At 39.7% G+C, this 18,996-nt stretch overlaps 1 protein-coding gene across 2 annotated transcripts in view; it reads left to right on the top strand.

Annotated features, from left to right (window-relative positions):
* The window catches only part of LOC134748239 (metastasis-associated protein MTA3), a 138,923-nt gene that overhangs the window by 104,847 nt on the left and 15,080 nt on the right, over positions 1-18,996 (top strand). For both annotated transcript variants that reach the window (XM_063682965.1, XM_063682964.1), the window contains 2 exons: positions 16,478-16,671; positions 18,643-18,760. In XM_063682965.1, coding sequence (XP_063539035.1) covers positions 16,478-16,671; positions 18,643-18,760 — 312 coding nt within the window. The remainder of the gene's footprint in view (positions 1-16,477; positions 16,672-18,642; positions 18,761-18,996) is intronic.

The raw sequence follows: 18,996 nt of genomic DNA on the forward strand, positions 1-18,996 counted from the left end.
TTTGTGTCAATATTTCATACTGGCAACAAAATGTCCTTGAACAGAAAAGTGCCACTTTGATCCCTCCTAGCAGGGAAGAAAAGTTCCCTTTTCGAATAGGTGATGTGAAAACTATATTGACATTCAGTAGACACTTACAACTCTTACTTTACTACATAGTTCCTATAAACGAAAACAACTTTTCTACTACCTCGCAAGTCTCGCAACCGAACCGAATATTAAGATTCCTACTTGTTCCAACGTTCGTCGCTCTGTTACACGTACATATATGTATGAGCAATGCCGTTTACAGACTGAACGAACGAAGAGCCTTCGCTGGCCTTCGTTGGTCCGGTCTGGACGGTTTAGCGAACGCCAACCAACGTTCGTTGGCGTTCGCCGGTGATCCGCAGCGTGACGGGGCAACATCAAAGGAACTGACCCATTCCGCTGAATTCTGTGTGGACGGCCGCCGAAGGCCAACGAACGAATGCTCAGTTTTATAAAAATAAAATGTATAAAAAAATTGATTTATTCTTATTTATAAATTTGATTGTCCACCGTCCCCGCTTTCGTTTACATTTTATTGTCCTTGCTAACCCAAATACAACAAAAAGTAATTTGGACACAGCATCATTATTTATTAAACATAATACCTATATATGTAACCAGATACTGTATAACATTAACAAATATCCGAAGCTACAATCAACCTTGCATCAACAATATATATTAATGAAATAAAACTATGAAAACGGATTATATCGCGTATATTGAATTTATAATACATCCCGACGTTTCGAACCCTTTACAGCTTTCGTGGTCAACGGGTGACTGCGGAAAAACTACAAAGTGGAAAATACCCACATACTACAAATAATGAACCATCATAGACTATAAACTTTAAGGCTGGTTGATGCAAAATCGGTTCTTAAGGCTAGTTATACAAATTCTAACGGCCAAATTATACGTGAAAGGTAATCCCATAATATTTTCGGTGTTTGTTGGAACGGCTAGCACATCATTGAACCGCACAATAAGGCATATCTTTTCCTTAAAGAAATAATCTAAATACTTCGTACTACGACTGTGACAACGGGCCGCCATTTGCGAACTAAATAGCGCCGTGGCACAATATTTACGCCCCACCCAGCGTGACACAAAATGTGTGGGGTCATTTTGCAGAGCTAGTTCGTCATCTAAATTTAGATTTAGATTTTTATTCTCACAATATAAAATTGCAATATAAATTATCCTAATCTAATCCATGCCAATTTATATTTTGATCGTCAATAATATTTACATTACATTATTTTATTAATAAAAAAAAACCGCCAAGTGCGAGTCGGACTCGCGCACGAAGGGTTCCGTACCATTACGCAAAAAACGGCAAAAAAATCACGTTTGTTGTGGGCGCCCTACTTAAATATTTATTTTATTCTGTTTTTAGTATTTGTTGTTATAGCGGCAACAGAAATACATCATCTGTGAAAATTTCAACTCTCTAGCTATCACGGTTCATGAGATACAGCCTGGTGACAGACGGACAGACAGACAGCGGAGTTTTAGTAAATGGGTCCCTTTGGGTACGGGACCCTAAAAATATACAATTTATAGCATATAAACTTCTTTTGAAGAAGCCAATCCCTTGATTAGCTTCTTCCCAACAGGGACCGGCCCGCTATCCCTTATCGGGGTTTCATAAGGGTATTGCATAAGGCTTAACTCACCATACCCTTTGCCAGACAAAACCCTTTGTTTTGCTTTTAAAAACCCTTATATAAAGCTACCACATTTGAGTAATCGGTAGCCCAAATACCCTTACAAAACCCTTATCATCCGCTCACCAACACCTTGCATATTGCTTATAAGGGTTAGCCTTATAAAGGGCTTCCCTTTTAGCATATAAGCGTGCTAATTGAAGTCGTCTACCTTGTTCATAAAGCACACATTATTTACTTCGAATCCGAGCGATCGTCGGCGGCGACGGCGGCGTTCTTTGACTAGGCACGTATTTTCTTTCCTTTTCATACACTACCGTAGATATATACTAATCCTGTCTCTTTCACGCAAAGGGAAACCTTTATAAAAAGCGCTTAAAGATAAGGGTAACCCTTATTAAGAGCTAGCCTTATTTTTGGTTAGCTTTTCGGTAAGGGTTAGTCAAAGGTAAGGGTATGAATGGGCTTGCAGTTCAAAAGGGAAAGTGTTTCAATGTGTTAGCCGTGTTTAAGTGTCGCCCATTGAAAGGGTTTTATCGCGGAAAGGGTTGTCCGGTCCCTGCTTCCCAACATGCTTTACTCGCCACCTTTGACCAACTCCAAGGGCGAGAATACGTTTTATCCAACTGCGTCAATAGGAGGGTAATGTTTTTCGAGCGTATGTATGTATGTCCGTTTCTTTGGCACGCCCTACAGCCCAAAGGGCTGGACGGTTTTTGACAGTATATTAGGTGTCAATGAATTCGTTAGAATTGTGGTAGTGACAATACAATTTATAGCGTATAAACTCCTTTTGAAGAAGCCAATCTCCCAACATTCTTTACTCGTACATCTTTCCATCGTCATTAGAGAGGCGACCTAAAAATGTAGGGTGCATATAAATGACATCGACCCGTGTTTTATCCATCAATACCAAAATGCAATATACCGAACCGTTCCTCGGATACAAAAGAAAAGCAGGAACAATATACTGATTTAAACTAACACGATTTTCACTCATAATTTTAAAACTAACACGGGACTTAATCGCGTACAAACTTACGTCACGTCACGTAACGTCACGTTCGAAACGTCAGGCCATAAATAAACGTATATTCGTGAAACTACAAAATTAAAAGCAGGAACCATTTATAGGTACATGTTTAGGGTTCCTGCCAATTATCGGCTTGAAGCTGACGAAGATCCGCTTCTACACTGTCTCCCCAGCAGTATCTGGGACGACCTGGGCGGGGGCAGGAAACGGCGCAGGATCGGGTAAAGCGGAGTACTCTCGATTCGTTAGTTTTTAGGGTTCTGTAACTTCCGTAGTCAACTAGGAGTAGGAACCCTTATTGTTCGCCATGTCTGTCTGTCCGAGGCTTTGTCACAAATTATATAATAGTTCTTACGAACAGATACTTATCTCTCAAAGAAAACGCAAATACCTACCGTTTTGATACCTACACAAAAATACAATGGAGTGACCTTCAACGCCGCGCTCCCCGCACCGCGCGCACCGGCACAACGCTAGGGTTGCCGACGCTTCTTTCAAATACTTAAAGGTGTCTTACTTAGGTAGATATCTAGCTATAAATGTGTCGTAAAAAACATTACCTACATCTAAAACAATTTAATAGTACCTACGTAGCTTGTTACTATCGTAAAAATAATAACAGTAGGTATATTGAGAATATCTACTTACTTTTCCTCATCCGTCTAAAGAGGAAAAAACTATATTTTTTATTTGTTTTGTTGTTTCTGCATCCATCCACACTACAATCTGTGTTATTTGTTCGTGACGAAGACATTTCTTTTGCATAGCGCGCGGTGACGTGCGTGCGTACTGCGTAAGCGCGTGTTGCAACCAACTGGCTAGCTTGAGTCCCGCCGGCGGGAAGCGAGTCGTAGGTATAAATCCGAGCTCGCGCGGAGAGTTCCATAGGCCTGGCTTTGTGTGCTGAGTGACCGTTAGTGCTAGAAAGCCGCAATTTGGTATGGATATATAAAATATAAATCAATCAATCCGGCAAAGTGGTAAAATAAAATCTAATAAAAAAAATTACACCTAAAGTGGGAATGAATTTTTTTTTTTTCGCTTCATTCCTATGGCGAACATGATCAGTAAAGCCGTTTTTGAGTTATCGCCAAACCCTTCATAGTAAAAAGACGTACCAAGCGCTGAGAAGGTACTCCCTTTTGCTTGTAATGTACATGATACTTACTAATAACACCCGATCAAGGTCTATTGTGACGGACGGGTAACTACAGAACCCTATACACTGAGCGTGGCCCGACATGCTCGTGGCCGGTTTTTTATTTATTTACTTAAGTCTATCATGAATGCACTCATGACATGACTAAGGAATACAAACCGGTTTTTAATTGTATGGAAAATCCGGTTAATAACCAGTTATTAACCGAAATTTCATACAAATAAAAACCGGTTTGCATTCCCTAGACATGACTCGTCTTATAGCTTTCCAACTGAAATCCCAATCCACTTGGATACGGATTCCCAAGAAAGAGGGTAGGCACTAGTGTTTACAAAAGCGATTGCTACTATAGCTAGATATGCCGAGTGCCGAGGTTTTCCCGAGGGGCTACAGTATGGGGTTCTTCAAAAAAGGAGTGTACAGGTTTTTAAAGGGTCGGCAACGCGCGTGTAATATCTCTGGTGTTGCAGGCATCCATAGGCTACGGTAACTGCTTACCATCAGGCGGGCCGTATGCTTGATTGCCACCGACGTGGTATAAAAAAAATCCTAAAGAAGAATTTACACCGGATTGTTTACAGTGTGCTTCTTCACCGAAAGGTGGGTTGAGAGACAACTGCTACGTCAAATGCGGTCAATCATTGCCACAACCAAGTTAGTGCAGAGCATAGATAGACGGAACTAAATATCCAATGCCACGTAGAGACAGAGACATAAGTTGCGCAAAACTAAATGTCCCGGGATCGAACCCTTGTCTTCCGGGTATAATCTCTCGCACACCTGAACTAAGGTTCCGCCGCCGCCGTCGCTTTGTCTGCAACATCACTCGGGAAACAGTTTTATTTTTATATGTAATTACCAGGCATCGTAAACTGCGAGCGAAATCCATTGAAATGACGTATGACAACCAGTTACAACCCTAGTACTTCAATGGATTTCGCTCGCAGTTTACGATGCCTGGTTATTACACAGGTAGCCGGAGCAGTGCTGAATCTAGCCTTTAGTTTCATATCAAGATTTATATATATTTTTTAATTTCTGCCCTATTTCAGTAAACTTTAGAGTTCATGTGATATGTAGATACTGATTTTGCTCTGAAGACTGGTAAATAGGATTTAAGTAGGTATGGCTCATGATTTCATTATCTTTCTGCTGCTTTAACCTCCAGCTCCAGGTCTGTTTCTTAAGTATGTTATGTACACTACATTGTACTACAAATCCATTTGTATATGTGATTGATTGTGTTCTAAATAAATAAATAAATAAATAAACCGGCCAAGCGCGAGTCGGACTCGCGCACGAAGGGTTCCGTACCATTACGCAAGAAACTGCAAAAAAAGTCACGTTTGTTGTATGGGAGCCCCACTTAAAGGGATCCCATGCCCAATGACCTTCGATCTGAATCCCTTAGTTTTCTAATGTTTTTGTATCTTATCACATTAAAAACTGGTTTTCTGGCCATAACTTTTGAGTTAATTAGTTTAGTTTAGACACATTTGTAGAGAAGTCAAAGTCGAACCCAAATATGTGACGTTTTCAAGCAAAAAGGTACCACATTGTCGCTTAGTATAAGGACGAAGTTTGCTTGTATCCTTATACGAATAACTTGTCACAACGTCCTTATGGCAAGCGACGTTTGCTTGAAAACGACACATATGTAGATTTCGTATATGTTAAGATCTTCAGAGCAATCGAGATACGGAAAAAAAAACCGGACAAGTGCGAGTCAGACTCGCCCACCGAGGGTTCCGTACTTTTTAGTATTTGTTGTTGTAGCGGCAACAGAAATACATCATCTGTGAAAATTTCAACTGTCTAGCTATCATAGCCTGGTGAGTGGTGACAGACGGACAGCGTAGTAATAGGGTCTCGTTTTTACCCTTTGGGTGCGGAACCCTAAAAAAGAATTAAGTAGACATAGAGACAGCTCACTCCATACAGTTTTGTTACCAAAGCGACTATTATTTTCGTAGTCGACATCTAGCGTCAAGTAGCGGAATTATCAGTTACTGCTACTCGATACTAGATGTCACGTGTGTCGCGACTGACGAAAATTGTATTGCTTAACAATTTACAACTAATATTATATTATATTAAGTAGTTGGAATACCTATAACAACTAGAGATGCTTAAAAAGGCTCTTTTCTATCTTCTTATTTTATTTTGTTCATAGGTGTGGTAATCACACTGTGATTGACGCATCTTACCTTTTGTGAGTCTCTAACTATGTATAGTACAGTACCTATTATAACGATTCCTCACTGAATTTACCCAAAAGGGATCTACATCAGACTTAATTGAAAATATGTAGTAATTTTGCAATGTGATGTGGAAATAAAAAAGCTTTTTTATTATTATGTTCGTCCTTTACATAATCTCGGGACCATGGGGTCCCGGACATTTGGAAGGCGTGCGTCAACACACAGAGGCCCTTTGTAAAAAGACAATTTACTCTAAAAGGTGATGTGACACCAACCGACGATTATCCCTGTATGCACTATAGTAGTGCACCCAAGGACAAGCCCCGGTTAGTGCAGGACTATTGCAATGATAAGAAACAAAATAAACTAGACTATTGTGTTGAGATGTTAGTGTACTGGTTACCGGGTCTATGGAAATACTATGGCACCTGCCCCAATCTATGTTTAAAAACACGAAAAAAATGGACAGGTGGTGACTCGCCAACTCACAATATGGGTCCCCGAAAACGGCCGCTCGCACGGAGCGACAAGGGGACAACATCGCGTGAGTGGCTCAGGGTGTGGAGAGGTGTGCACCGCTTTCTACCCAGTGGCTGTAAACACTCACAGCCACTGTGCCAACTCGCGTCTTATGCATATTTCACTTCCACCCTGCGAGCATATAGCTCTGACACCCCACTCTGGACGGCCGGTAAAGGCAAGCCAGAGGTGAGAGTCCTGCGGCCCCTGCTCAGTGTTCACTCCAGCCGGCCAATGAAGGCAAGCCGGAGGGAGGGGCCTGACCGACTCTCGGGGGTTTATTATTATTACTATTATTATATATATCCGTAGTCTGCAAAGAACACTTAGGTATTCGGTATTCATTTCGCCATGTCCGTCGTTTCTCTGTCTGTCTGTTCGTCTGCGTATTAGATCACTGACTATTATTATGTATATTGATCGTACCGATCATCATCCGTAGCCTGTATATTTATGTTCCAATGCTGGGCATATGCCTTCTCTCACGCTCGAAAGGGGTTGGCATAGTAAAGAATAATCGTCCTCACCCTGGCCCAAGTCCCAAACCAGGTTTGAGACTTCATTTTTGAATTTCTCCTCAAATGGGGGCAGGACTGCATTCGCCGAAAAACTAGTGATTGATATTAAATTACATTTCGTACATGACTTCCAAAAAAATCAATGTTACTAAATAAAATAGTTTAGAAACTACAAGTTTGTTTCGGTGAAAACTTTGGTTTCGTACACAAAACTGCCGAATCTTTCGACCGAGCCGAAACTTACACACTTGATTGTACTTTCGGATCGCGTTAGCTTTTCTGTATGATAAGAAAATTCTAATTTGTTTTTCCTAGGGGGGGGGGGTATGTAATTAGAATGGGACATAAGATATGGCGCGCCGCGCGAAACTTGCGACGGAATAATTTATAATTATCTTTGTTGCAGCATAATCGCCATTAATACGAACATACCTATTTACTGATACAAAATGTAATTTATTTATTTATCATTTATTTATTCATCGACTAACTTCCATTAACGGGTATACCATATAATTGACCATCTCGCATCTCTGTTTAAAATGTTAGTGGTCAGATCCCTTGGCAATATCACTGCTATTTAATACTAAAATTATACTGCTATGGTATGCAGAGTAACGATATACAACTGAAAAAAAATAGACATATATTAAATAATAGTGAGTGAAACCGTACTGATCTAAACGTTTTGAAATATGTCTCACGAATCTCACGATAGTTTAAGTTTGAAAATTAGACATGTTTTCGTGTTCATAGGGTTCCGTACCTCAAAAGGAAAAACGGTACCCTTATAGGATCACTTTGTTGTCCGTCCGTCCGTCCGTCCGTCTGTCTGTCTGGCGTGGTGGAGGAATCGAGTTGAAATTGAAACCATACACCATACACCGTGTTTTTTTATTTCCGTTAATTTCAAGGGTGCATTCCTGAGCTTAAATTAAGTAACTTTCTCAAAGACACCGGTATTCTAATTAACTCCATTTCGGAGATAATCATTTTTTTTTTTCTGATAAGGCCCCTACGAGCGTGTACACCTTGCCTTAGGACATGTTTACATTGGAGGAATTACATATTGGTTTAGGACGAGTTCATGCATTTGCTACTAAACTTAAGTACTATCTCGGACTATCGCCGTTCGAAATGACATTGGTATGTCACAGTTTTCAATTGTTTGGTTGAGTTAAATGTAATGCCCGTGTTCTATATGCAACATTTAATGACTTTTTATAAAAAAAATTTTTTTGGTTAATTACGCCATTTAGTTTTCTTAAACGTACTTAACCATACACTGAAGTTAACGGAATTCAATAAAAACACGGTGTATACTCAAGTCTAATAATCAGTATCATTCATAAAAGCGGTCTAATGATGGTCTAACTAAACCAAATAGAAGGATCAGTTCCTACCTATTATAGGAAATTTTATAGAACTGTTTGGTGTTTCATGTATTTTTGCTAATTAAGCATAACGTTGACACTGATTATCGGGTTGGGACGATAGAAGCTTCTTAAAAGTACCTATCGATAAGCCGGATTTCTTGATGGGCTTTTTATGAAGCTTTTTTGCAGTTTACATACATACATACATATAATCACGCCTATTTCCCGGAGGGGTAGGCAGAGACCACGGATTTCCACTTGCTACGATCCTGACATACCTCTTTCGCTTCCTTCACTTTCATAACATTCCTCATACACGCTCGCCGGTTTAGGGTGCTCTTGACCTGGCCTTTCTTCAGGATTTCCCCGATCTGATCAGAGAAAGTCCGCCGAGGTCTGCCCCTTCCAACTCCCGTTTCTACCTCTCCCTTATACACTCTCTTTGTTAGCCTTCTTTCACTCATTCTTTCCACGTGTCCAAACCATCTCAACATACCTTTCTCAGTTTTTGTCACTACATCTTCGCTCAGTCCACACTTTTCCCTTGTCACACTGTTCCTAATTCTATCTTGTAATCTCACACCACACACACTTCTCAACGCTCTCATTTCCACTGCATTCACTTGGCTCTGATGCCTCTTCTGCCATACCCAACTTTCGCTACCATACATAAGTATAGGCACCAGCACCCCTCTATGCACAGCCAACCGTGCCTTTTGCGCAACCTTCTGGCTGCTCATAAAAGCGTTAAGTGCCCCATTCACGCGATTTCCAGCACTCACTCTCCTTTCAATATCTTTATCATGCTTACCGTCCCTAGTGAATAATGTTCCCAGATACACAAACTCTTTCACTTGTTCTACTCTTTCTTGACCAATCAAAATTTCACAGTTTGTCATATATTCCTCCTTTTCAAATACCATAACTTTCGTCTTACGTACATTTATTTTCATTCCTTTCCTTTCAAAAGATCCATGCATTTTAGTTACCATCTCCTGCAACTCTTCACCCGATGACGCTAGCAATACCAGGTCATCAGCGTAAAGAAGACATTTGCAGTTTACGTTAGTATTAATGAAGCGTTACGCTGGTAATAACGTAGGTAACTTGCTAGGGTTTGTTAAATTTAAAAGCACCATCAAAGGAAATGATTTGAGAATTTTGAGATATTTTTATCGTAAAACGATGATGACGTGGGGCGATTAATATTAATTTAGTAGGTAATAGAATTTACTTTTCTTCCAGTAAGCTTTATTATTGGTCAGGGCAATTTCGTTGTTTAGCAGTAGGACACCGAGTAGCTAACAAAAAGCTACGAAACACAAATTGAAAATCTATCGTTGAATATCATTAATTCATTATATGTAGATCAAATGTATAGATTCGACCTTTGCGTTACCTTCTCAAGTTAATATGGGATTGGTAATCCGGGTTGCAAAATAATTATCATACTGTTATCTGTTGTTTCGGAAAAGGGCGTCATTGACCTCTACGAAGAGAGCAGAGGCGTCGCGGTTTCGCCACTAGGTACCTAGCTGACGGTTGCGCGCATGCCTGTTCCTAAGGTCGCGCCCGCCGCTGCCTTCCGATGGAAATCATTCCAATTAAAATGGCACTTGATGATTTTTGTGACGACATTACGGCGGGAAGGTCACCCTTCGCACCTGTTGTGGCATTTCGCCTCTGAGGCCGACAAAGCGGAGACAGTGCGGCCGCATCTTACCGGCGGCCGCTGTTGTCACTGCGGTGTTTCGCGGGCGGCAGATTTATTTGGACGTACCCCCTGAAGGGGGCGCGGGGCCGGGCGCGCCACCCACCACGCCACCTCCACACATTTGACTGGATCAATAAGTAAGCAAAGGATGCCCGAGCAGAAAAACCATACACCCGACCACCCCAAGGGGGCACACGTAACCGACACCCCCCCCCCCCACTACTAGCGGGGGGAGGACTCTACAGATTGCCATTTTCTCTTTGCCTACGCTTTAATTAGTTGCGTAGTGACGCGTATGTAGCCCTAATCCTCTGTTATTAAATTGCCAAACTACTCCCATTCTCTAGTCGAGGCGACCGCTACCGACTGTCGCATATCCCTTGAAAGATCTCAGAACCCCTAAGCTATCAAAACATTAAACCCGACGACAAACTCTTACCTTTGGGTACCGTCGTCGACTGCTATAAAAATGTCATAAACACTCTATAATATGTCTTCCAAAAAGTATGAATAACGATAAAAATCTCCGTCACAAAATATTCATTCGAAGCGGACTTCGCTCGCTGAATAGGGGAGAGCGGGGACAAAAGCAACACTTTGTACTTTGACCTTAGTTAGTTTCTGGTTAACCGTTATTATTTTGATGAAATTAATCTAAATTAATACAATAAAATTACTTTGCTAATTTGTTCTTTTCGCGGATTAGCAAAGTAATATTTTTGTATTAATTAATATGGATTTCCGCGAAGTAACGCCTAATTCTATTCATTATTTGAAATAAATGTAGTCATATATAACTTCAGTTCATCAAGCGCTGGTGGCCTAGCGGTAAGAGCGTGCAACTTGCAATCTGGAGGTCGCGGGTTCAAACCCCGTCTCGTACCAATGAGTTTTTTGGAGCTTATGTACGATATATTATTTGATATTTACCAGTCGCTTTTCGGTGAAGGAAATAATCGTGAGGAAATCGGACTAATCCCAATAAGGCCTAGTTTACCCTCCGCGTTAGAAGGTCAGATGGCGTCGCTTTCGAAAAAACTAGTGCCCACGCCAATTCCTGGGATTAGTTGCCAAGCGGACCCCAGGCTCCCATGAGCCGTGGCAAAATGCCGGGACAACGCGAGGAAGATGATGATGATATAATCAGTTCATGTTATGTACATTAACATATTGATTAACCTTATAATTGTGTATTTCGTATGTATTAATAGTAGTAGTAAAACACTTTATTGTCCAAAAATCAAAACAAAACAGGAAAAATAACATTCGTCATTAGTACAAAGGCGAACTTAAAAACCCTATTAGATGAGTGACTTTAAAAAAATCGTCCTTTGTTACTTATGACACCGTTGGCGAGCCGAAAGTAACACATTGTGGGTCAAAAGTAACAAGACACAGAGGTTTGTAATGAATATAATATGACATATGAAATCATAAAAACTACTAATTATGTAAATTATTATTAATAACACACTTTAATATTTGCATTTTAACTACTTAAACAAACAAATAAAAAAAAAAACAATATTTAATTCCTCGTTAGAAATTATTTTTATTTCAAGTGATGAGATCAATTATTGATGGCGGGTGGACTTCGGCGATTTCAACGAAATATTTATAAACATATTTCACGCGAAATGTATGTAATTATAGTGTACCTTCAGTGTACCTCCGTAAACTTTTATTAGAAATTGGTATACCTATCCCTAAAACGAGCTAGGCTCAAAACAAGGTCTGACTAATTCTGACTCCCGCCTCGTTGCGAATAAACTATGCATTGCACATACACTTGTGGGGTATTAAATGAAAGCCAATTAAATATACACTGTGTACCCAAAATACACAACAGTTCAAAACAATTTACATATTATGTCCACAAATCGACTAAGTGGCCATTGATATTTTCGAAATTTCGACTCATGAAAAAGTCCGCAGCGTGCAGCGTTCCATCAATAAATAATATGTCTGTTTAAAGATGTTAAAGTACTATTTCAGAACATAATTTTTATATATATTCTATGCTATACTAATTCAATTGTTTTTATTTTACAAAAAAAAGGGTTAATGAAAATTAGAATAACCCAGATACGGCTATCTTCCGGTACTCGAGTTTTATTACTTACCCAGTTGACAGCGCGTGGAAACCTCTCTGCCCGACTCGGACAGCACCATATTCGGAGCGGTATTATATCTCTCAAAACACATTTATTGCAACGAACGACCATTAATTTTGGTTCATCAGAGGGTGCTTAATGAGAATCCTGGTTTAAAACTGAAGTGACAATTAGTTTTGCATTCACCCTAGATGGCCACGCTACAGTAGTGTGGGTTTTGTAGGTAATTCGCACCAATTTACTGCATGAATGCTACATATTTGTTGATGTATTCTGAGTTCATATGATAACGCTTGATGCTACATTCTTATTCCGCATTCCATATGCCAAGAATGCACTGATACTGTTCGATGGTATGTTTTAGTCATAGTACTATATATCTTCATATAAGGAACCAAATCGACTACATTGTATTTAGGACAGGATTATTTATGAAACGATGACACTGCATGAGGTCAAATTTTTGGCTTACACGTTTTTCGTGGCAGATTCGCCGAATTGGCCTAGTTAAATTGGCTAAAATGGTGGTAATGATGAATATATCGAATGCTCCCAAATTGTCAAAAACATGAAAAATTATATAAAATCTTCTATGGCCGGTAAAAAAACTTATATTAAATAGGTAACACAATATTAGGTATTGGATGATCATATCATAATAGTTATTATCTCGTATTACACTTGTTGCAGTAATTAGCCAAGAAAATCGTATTTCAAATTTCCAGATCACTTTAAAACTCAGCCAATCGTCTTGCAAATTGGCTGGTGGCGATAAAACCAGGCCGGTGTTTCAGCCGTGATTTTTTAGCGGCGAGTGGCGTCGGTCGCACTCGCCTCGATCGTCGAGTGCGCCCTAGCTCCTTCGCGATGCCAATCCAAATAATTATCATAAAGTAAATCCCCCGCAATTCGGCCGCCCCCGGCCCGGAGCGCCGCAGCAGTAAATGGCGATGGCGGGCCCTCGCCGCCGCCACCGCTGCTACAACATAGGGATGCCGATGCCGACCGTGCGATAGAATGCTTTATCGTATCGATACATCACCATATCTCACCTCCCAATGTACAGGCCTTGCCTTGTCTATCGCACGGAAACATAAATAAATGATAGAGTCCTCCGTCAAGATGTAATAATATAACTTATTTAACTTTGACCTGCCCGTTAAATGGAAAAAGTAATTTAATCATGCATAATTAATGTTAACATAGATTTTCTATAAACACTAAAATATACCTGTTCATTCTTATACATAAGTATATTATTAAGATTTATCTTATTCCCATTATTCCAGTAAGTAATTCAGTTATTGTTAGTTTATTGCTTAGATAGTCAAAAGTCGTGATAACACGTCACAAATTAATTCACGTAGCGTATCGATATCGACAATGGGACTCCGAGAGGCATTATCGACTGGCCCTTAACTACCTAGCTCTCAGCCGGGAGGACCAAACAATCGCATTTTCAGTTTTTGCCTCACACCAACTCTCATCTCGGTGTTGCCGTTGGAATTAATTTCGCCCGCTTGTTTTAATGTCTTTCTCATCTTTTTGTCTCCTTCACCCTTACCTTATTATGCCAATAATGGTTTAGATTTGTATCCGGTCGTCTTAATTTATTTTTCATTTATTAAGCGAAAATTTGTTTCAATAACGTCTTAAAATAATGCAACATTGAAAACATTATTCAAACAAAGTATTATTATTCAACGCTATCCATTGTGCCTTGCATTGCACTAAAGAATTCTGTGACATCTGTCGTATAATACACGCCCTATTTAACGCCGAAATCGGCCGGCTTACCGAACGGAGCTTTTATTATTACTCGTGTGTAATTAGTTAGGTATCTGCGTGGTAATAATAAGTAGCCCGAACCCACCCTGCCCCTCCCCTCACGCCGCCGGCACGCGTTCTCATTCAGAAACCATATTAACTCAAGTTTTAATTTATGTACAAGATCCTCATGCGTTAACTTACCTTTGTCAGTACGTATAACAATTTGAGGTGTTGAATTGTAATGAGGTCACAGCACAGACATGTGCCTCATGAGCTCATGTCATGAACACCATAGTGGTTACTAGCGAGTAGCGACCCGCCCTGGCTTTGCACGGGTTACACAAAACCTTAGCAAATTATACACCTAAACCTTCCTCAAGAATCACTCGCATGAAAATCTGCTCAGTAGTTAGGGTTCCGTACCCAAAGGGTAAAAACGGGACCCTATTATTAAGACTCCGCTGTCCATCTGTCTGTCTGTCACCAGGCTGTATCTCATGAACCGTGATAGCTAGACAGTTGAAATTTTCACAGATGATGTATTTCTGTTGCCGCTATAACAACAAATACTAAAAACAGAATAATATAAATATTTAAGTGGGGCTCCCATACAACAAACGTGATTTTTTTGCTGTTTTTTTCCGTAATGGTACGGAACCCTTCGTGCGCGAGTCCGACTCGCACTTGGCCGGTTTTTAAAGTTTATCGCGAACATACATACACACGGACAGACGCGGCGGGGGACTTTGTTTTATAAAGTGTAATGTTGAATCAATTGCACTGGTTGACTTGATGCTCGTGTTAAAGCATGAGCTATTGGAATAGAGGTCCTTCCCTCAGCGGGGTTCTTTTGTCAGCCCGCGGGACCGGCACTACCGACAGTCCCCATGTTTACTTTTTCGGCGACAACGCCCCACTTGACTTTACACTGATACGGGAAAACATACGTACGCGACTGTTTCAAATGCGGAAGTTTTAATGATCCTCTGAATGTTTCCTTTTTATTTTAGTCAATTTAAATTGTAATGGGATATGTTTAATCATTTGCATATTCATTAGGTGGGACAGACATATTATCAGTAATAAACAAAATACCAGACAAAGTTTAACGTCTGCGCGTTGTAGTTAAATAAATATGCCTCGTGTCGTAATGGCGGCGGTCGTGTACACGGGCGTATTAAAATTATGAAGCTGACGTGGGCATGTTTCGCAACACCTGCCGATGCCGCTCGCCCGCCGCCGTCTGTCCGCGGCGCGGGATCACAATCATCCGCTCTTTACTCCGACATCAATTAATGCTGCACATTTACTTTGCCTTTTATGACACTGTCCTGGACTTTTATAATCATAAATGCGACAAAAAAACATCATATCTTGGGTTAACGAGAACTTTGATTTTATTGCACATAAAAAACTCGTTGTATGGCGTGTCCTTGCATGCGGTTGCCCAAGCGCACAGATTGGTGCCTTCTCTCGAAGCCAAACTTCCGCTAGGTACTTATAGTTACCTCATTAGGTATAGTTTTAATATCTGTAACAACAAACAAACTCTCGATTTAACAACAAATAATACAAATTAAAAATTAATATCGTATCGTATTAAGCTCTTGTAAGAAAGAACCACCACCATTTTGCATGGTCCGCACTTGGACAGGTTTTTTATAATAAAAAATAAAATAAAATAAAAATTATAATGCTATTTATTTTCTTTGGATGGTTATTTTTTCCTAAATCCAGAAAAAGAAACGGCATTTTTGTTTAACTTATCTATTTCCAGTTAATATGTTGGGATTTATATGCATAAATCCCAACGACGACGAATCACGAATGCTCGTGGGCTCATGCCTAAGATGGCTACTTTGTTACGCTTCTCTGTCTAAGTAGGTATGTCGAGGATATAAAATGTAATTGACGCTACGCTATTGTTAAATGTATAATTTTAGATCATACGTGGGTTTTCTATCGTGCAAAGTATCCAATATAAAGATATAGGATAAACTACCCTATGATTGGTCTTTTAGTAAAGTAGTCAGCCTCTATTTAATTAAAGTCGAAATCCTACAGTCATCATAAATTAAGATCATTTAAGGTTTAAGGGGCCAAGAATTTAAGGGGGGGGGGGGGCGACATTGGTATGGTATGATTTACCCTACACAAAAGCATGCCATTGTATAACAATGTAGTTTTAACACATTATGACGGCTAAAGTAGCCAAATATATCACCTTTGTTACCATATAAGTAAAGATGTGTCCTATTGATATATTTGGCAGTCACTATCTATTTGACGCTGACTGTACATACATACTAAGTAACACTATTCGACCTTCATATAGTACAAAATGTTCAATAAGAGTTAATGTTTTAATTCCAGCGTCAATGGAGGAGGAATCTAGCGAGCTGCCAGGCACAGACGGCCTGGCGCCCAAGCAGCGACACCAAGCCAAGCACCGAGAGCTGTTCCTCTCGCGGCACGTGGAGACGCTGCCCGCCACGCACATCCGCGGCAAGTGCACTGTCACGTTACTCAACGAGACAGAGTCGCTGATCAGCTATCTGAATAAGGATGTGAGTATGTACCGGAGTAGGGCGACACCGCGAACACTTCCACGAAATCACAGCACACACACCTACAATGCCTAATATGAGTAAAAAGGAAGTATGAGAATTCGTAAAACTTTTTACGGACCCATCACATGTAATCAAAATGCAGGTGCCTATATACTGTCGACATCAAACTAGCAGCGAAAATAGACAAATATACCGGACCAATAAAGATTTCAATTTCACCACCATAGAAGTAGAGATGTTACGATATACCTATATGGGCACTTTAGTTACTAAAAATATCTTCTCTCTTCTTGTCTTGACTATCTGTCGCAGCCGTTTGGTTAAACTAGCCAGCTAATTAGACGCCTAGGCCTTTCATTCAACGCCGGTATCCAATTTGATTCCTAGGCTGATAGTGATTAAATTAACTACTGAAAAACCGGCCAAGTGCGAGTCGGACTCGCGCACGAAGGGTTCCGTACCATTACGGAAAAAACAGCAAAAAAAATCACGTTTGTTGTATGGGAGCCCCATTTAAATATTTATATTATTCTGTTTTTAATATTTGTTGTTATAGCGGCAACAGAAATACATCATCTGTAAAAATTTCAACTGTCTAGCTATCACGGTTCATGAGATACAGCCTGGTGACAGACAGACAGACGGACAGCGAAGTCTTAGTAATAGGGTCCCGTTTTTACCCTTTGGGTACGAAACCCTAAAAAATAAACGCCTGGTTAAAAAGCAGAATGGGGAAAAACGCGAATGGAACAAAAGCTATTGGGGAACGAAAATTTTGGGTAATTAATCTATACAGTCGCGACATTTCGTCACTGCGGAAGCGGAAGAAAATGCGACTTTCCTCACTCCAGAGAGTGAAACAAAGTAGCTTTTTAATTTAGTGAAGGCCATGAACTGCCACTTCATACTTTTATTAGATTTTTTTTTTTTTTTTTTTCTGTATTATTCTGTGTTATTCGAAATACATTTTAACCTTTAATATGTTCTCACTACTGAGGTGAAAAATTATGTGTGCAACACGAGAGCAAAGTTATTTTACATCTTGTGTTTTTGAGTCCCTCGCTACGCTCAAGATTCTAACTTAGAATCTTTCGCTTTGTCGGGACTCAAAATAAACACTCAAGAAAAACCAACTTTCCTCTCTTGTTGCACAAATAACTATAGTCTACTAGTTCGTGTATTTTTTGTATTGTCTACCAGTAAAACGAAAACATCATCTTTAGTGGCATAAAGATAATTCAGTTACGCTAAGCTGCTCATAACATCAAGCTCATATAGATTATACGTGGTTTATTTTTAACGTAAAATTTGGTATCCAAAACATTGGCTATTTGCATTAGTACCGATTAAGTCAATTTGCAAAATAAGGGCACAAAAACGTAATAACGCGATTACATGTTAGTATAGTTGTTAGATTATTCCTAATATATTTTTGTGTCATTGACCAAAAAGTGTAGGTACCTACACCTAACGCTGAGATAGTGCCGTGTCACAGATTTGGATTAAATTTTCGATTGAATGTATCATTTGTGATATTGTTTATCTTATCTCAGTGACCGGCACTAACCCATTTCGCTGATTGCCTCCGGAACAGGGCTATCGTGACTAATAAGTCCCGTCACGCCTTGATCTGATGTCAACTTCCGTTTGATTGCATTGATACAATACTCGCTCTTTTTTTTACCGAATCGTCTCTTACAGTCTGATCCGAGAACCCAGTAGGCGAGGTCCATGAGATCCCAAATTTTGCAACTCATCAAGTTATCTAGTTACATCATTTTCAATTCACCACGTTCTCATGAGAAAGCTACAGATTCGATAAAGATGCAATTTTCAAAGATATCCACCAACTCTAGCTAGAGGTTATTGCGCAGTTCCGAATATCCTTGTACTTGTTCAAGTTTGTCCCCGAATAACTAAACTGTTGCCAAGGCTATGTGTTAACACAAACTTTTTCTTTTGTTTCAGGACGCATTTTTTTATTGTTTAGTATTTGATCCTTCACAAAAGACTTTATTAGCAGATAAGGGAGAAATCCGAGTTGGAAGTAGATATCAGACTGATGTAACTAATTTATTAAAAGAAGGTACGTTAACATTCTTAGCTTGTTATGTTATTAATTTGACCATTGATACGACAAGATGCCTCATACTGAAACGAATATAGATATATGATATAATATTAATTGTTTACAATTAATCAAAACAAAGTAGATACTTATGTATGTACTTTTTTTCACCGTAAAATACTGTATAATACGGCGCTTCTTGTTGTTGTTTAATTGATACAATCCTTGCACGTTTGAAGACTAACGGTATCTCC

Source organism: Cydia strobilella, chromosome 16 (assembly GCF_947568885.1).
Source record: "Cydia strobilella chromosome 16, ilCydStro3.1, whole genome shotgun sequence".
In the NCBI taxonomy this organism is placed as follows: Eukaryota; Metazoa; Arthropoda; class Insecta; order Lepidoptera; family Tortricidae; genus Cydia; species Cydia strobilella.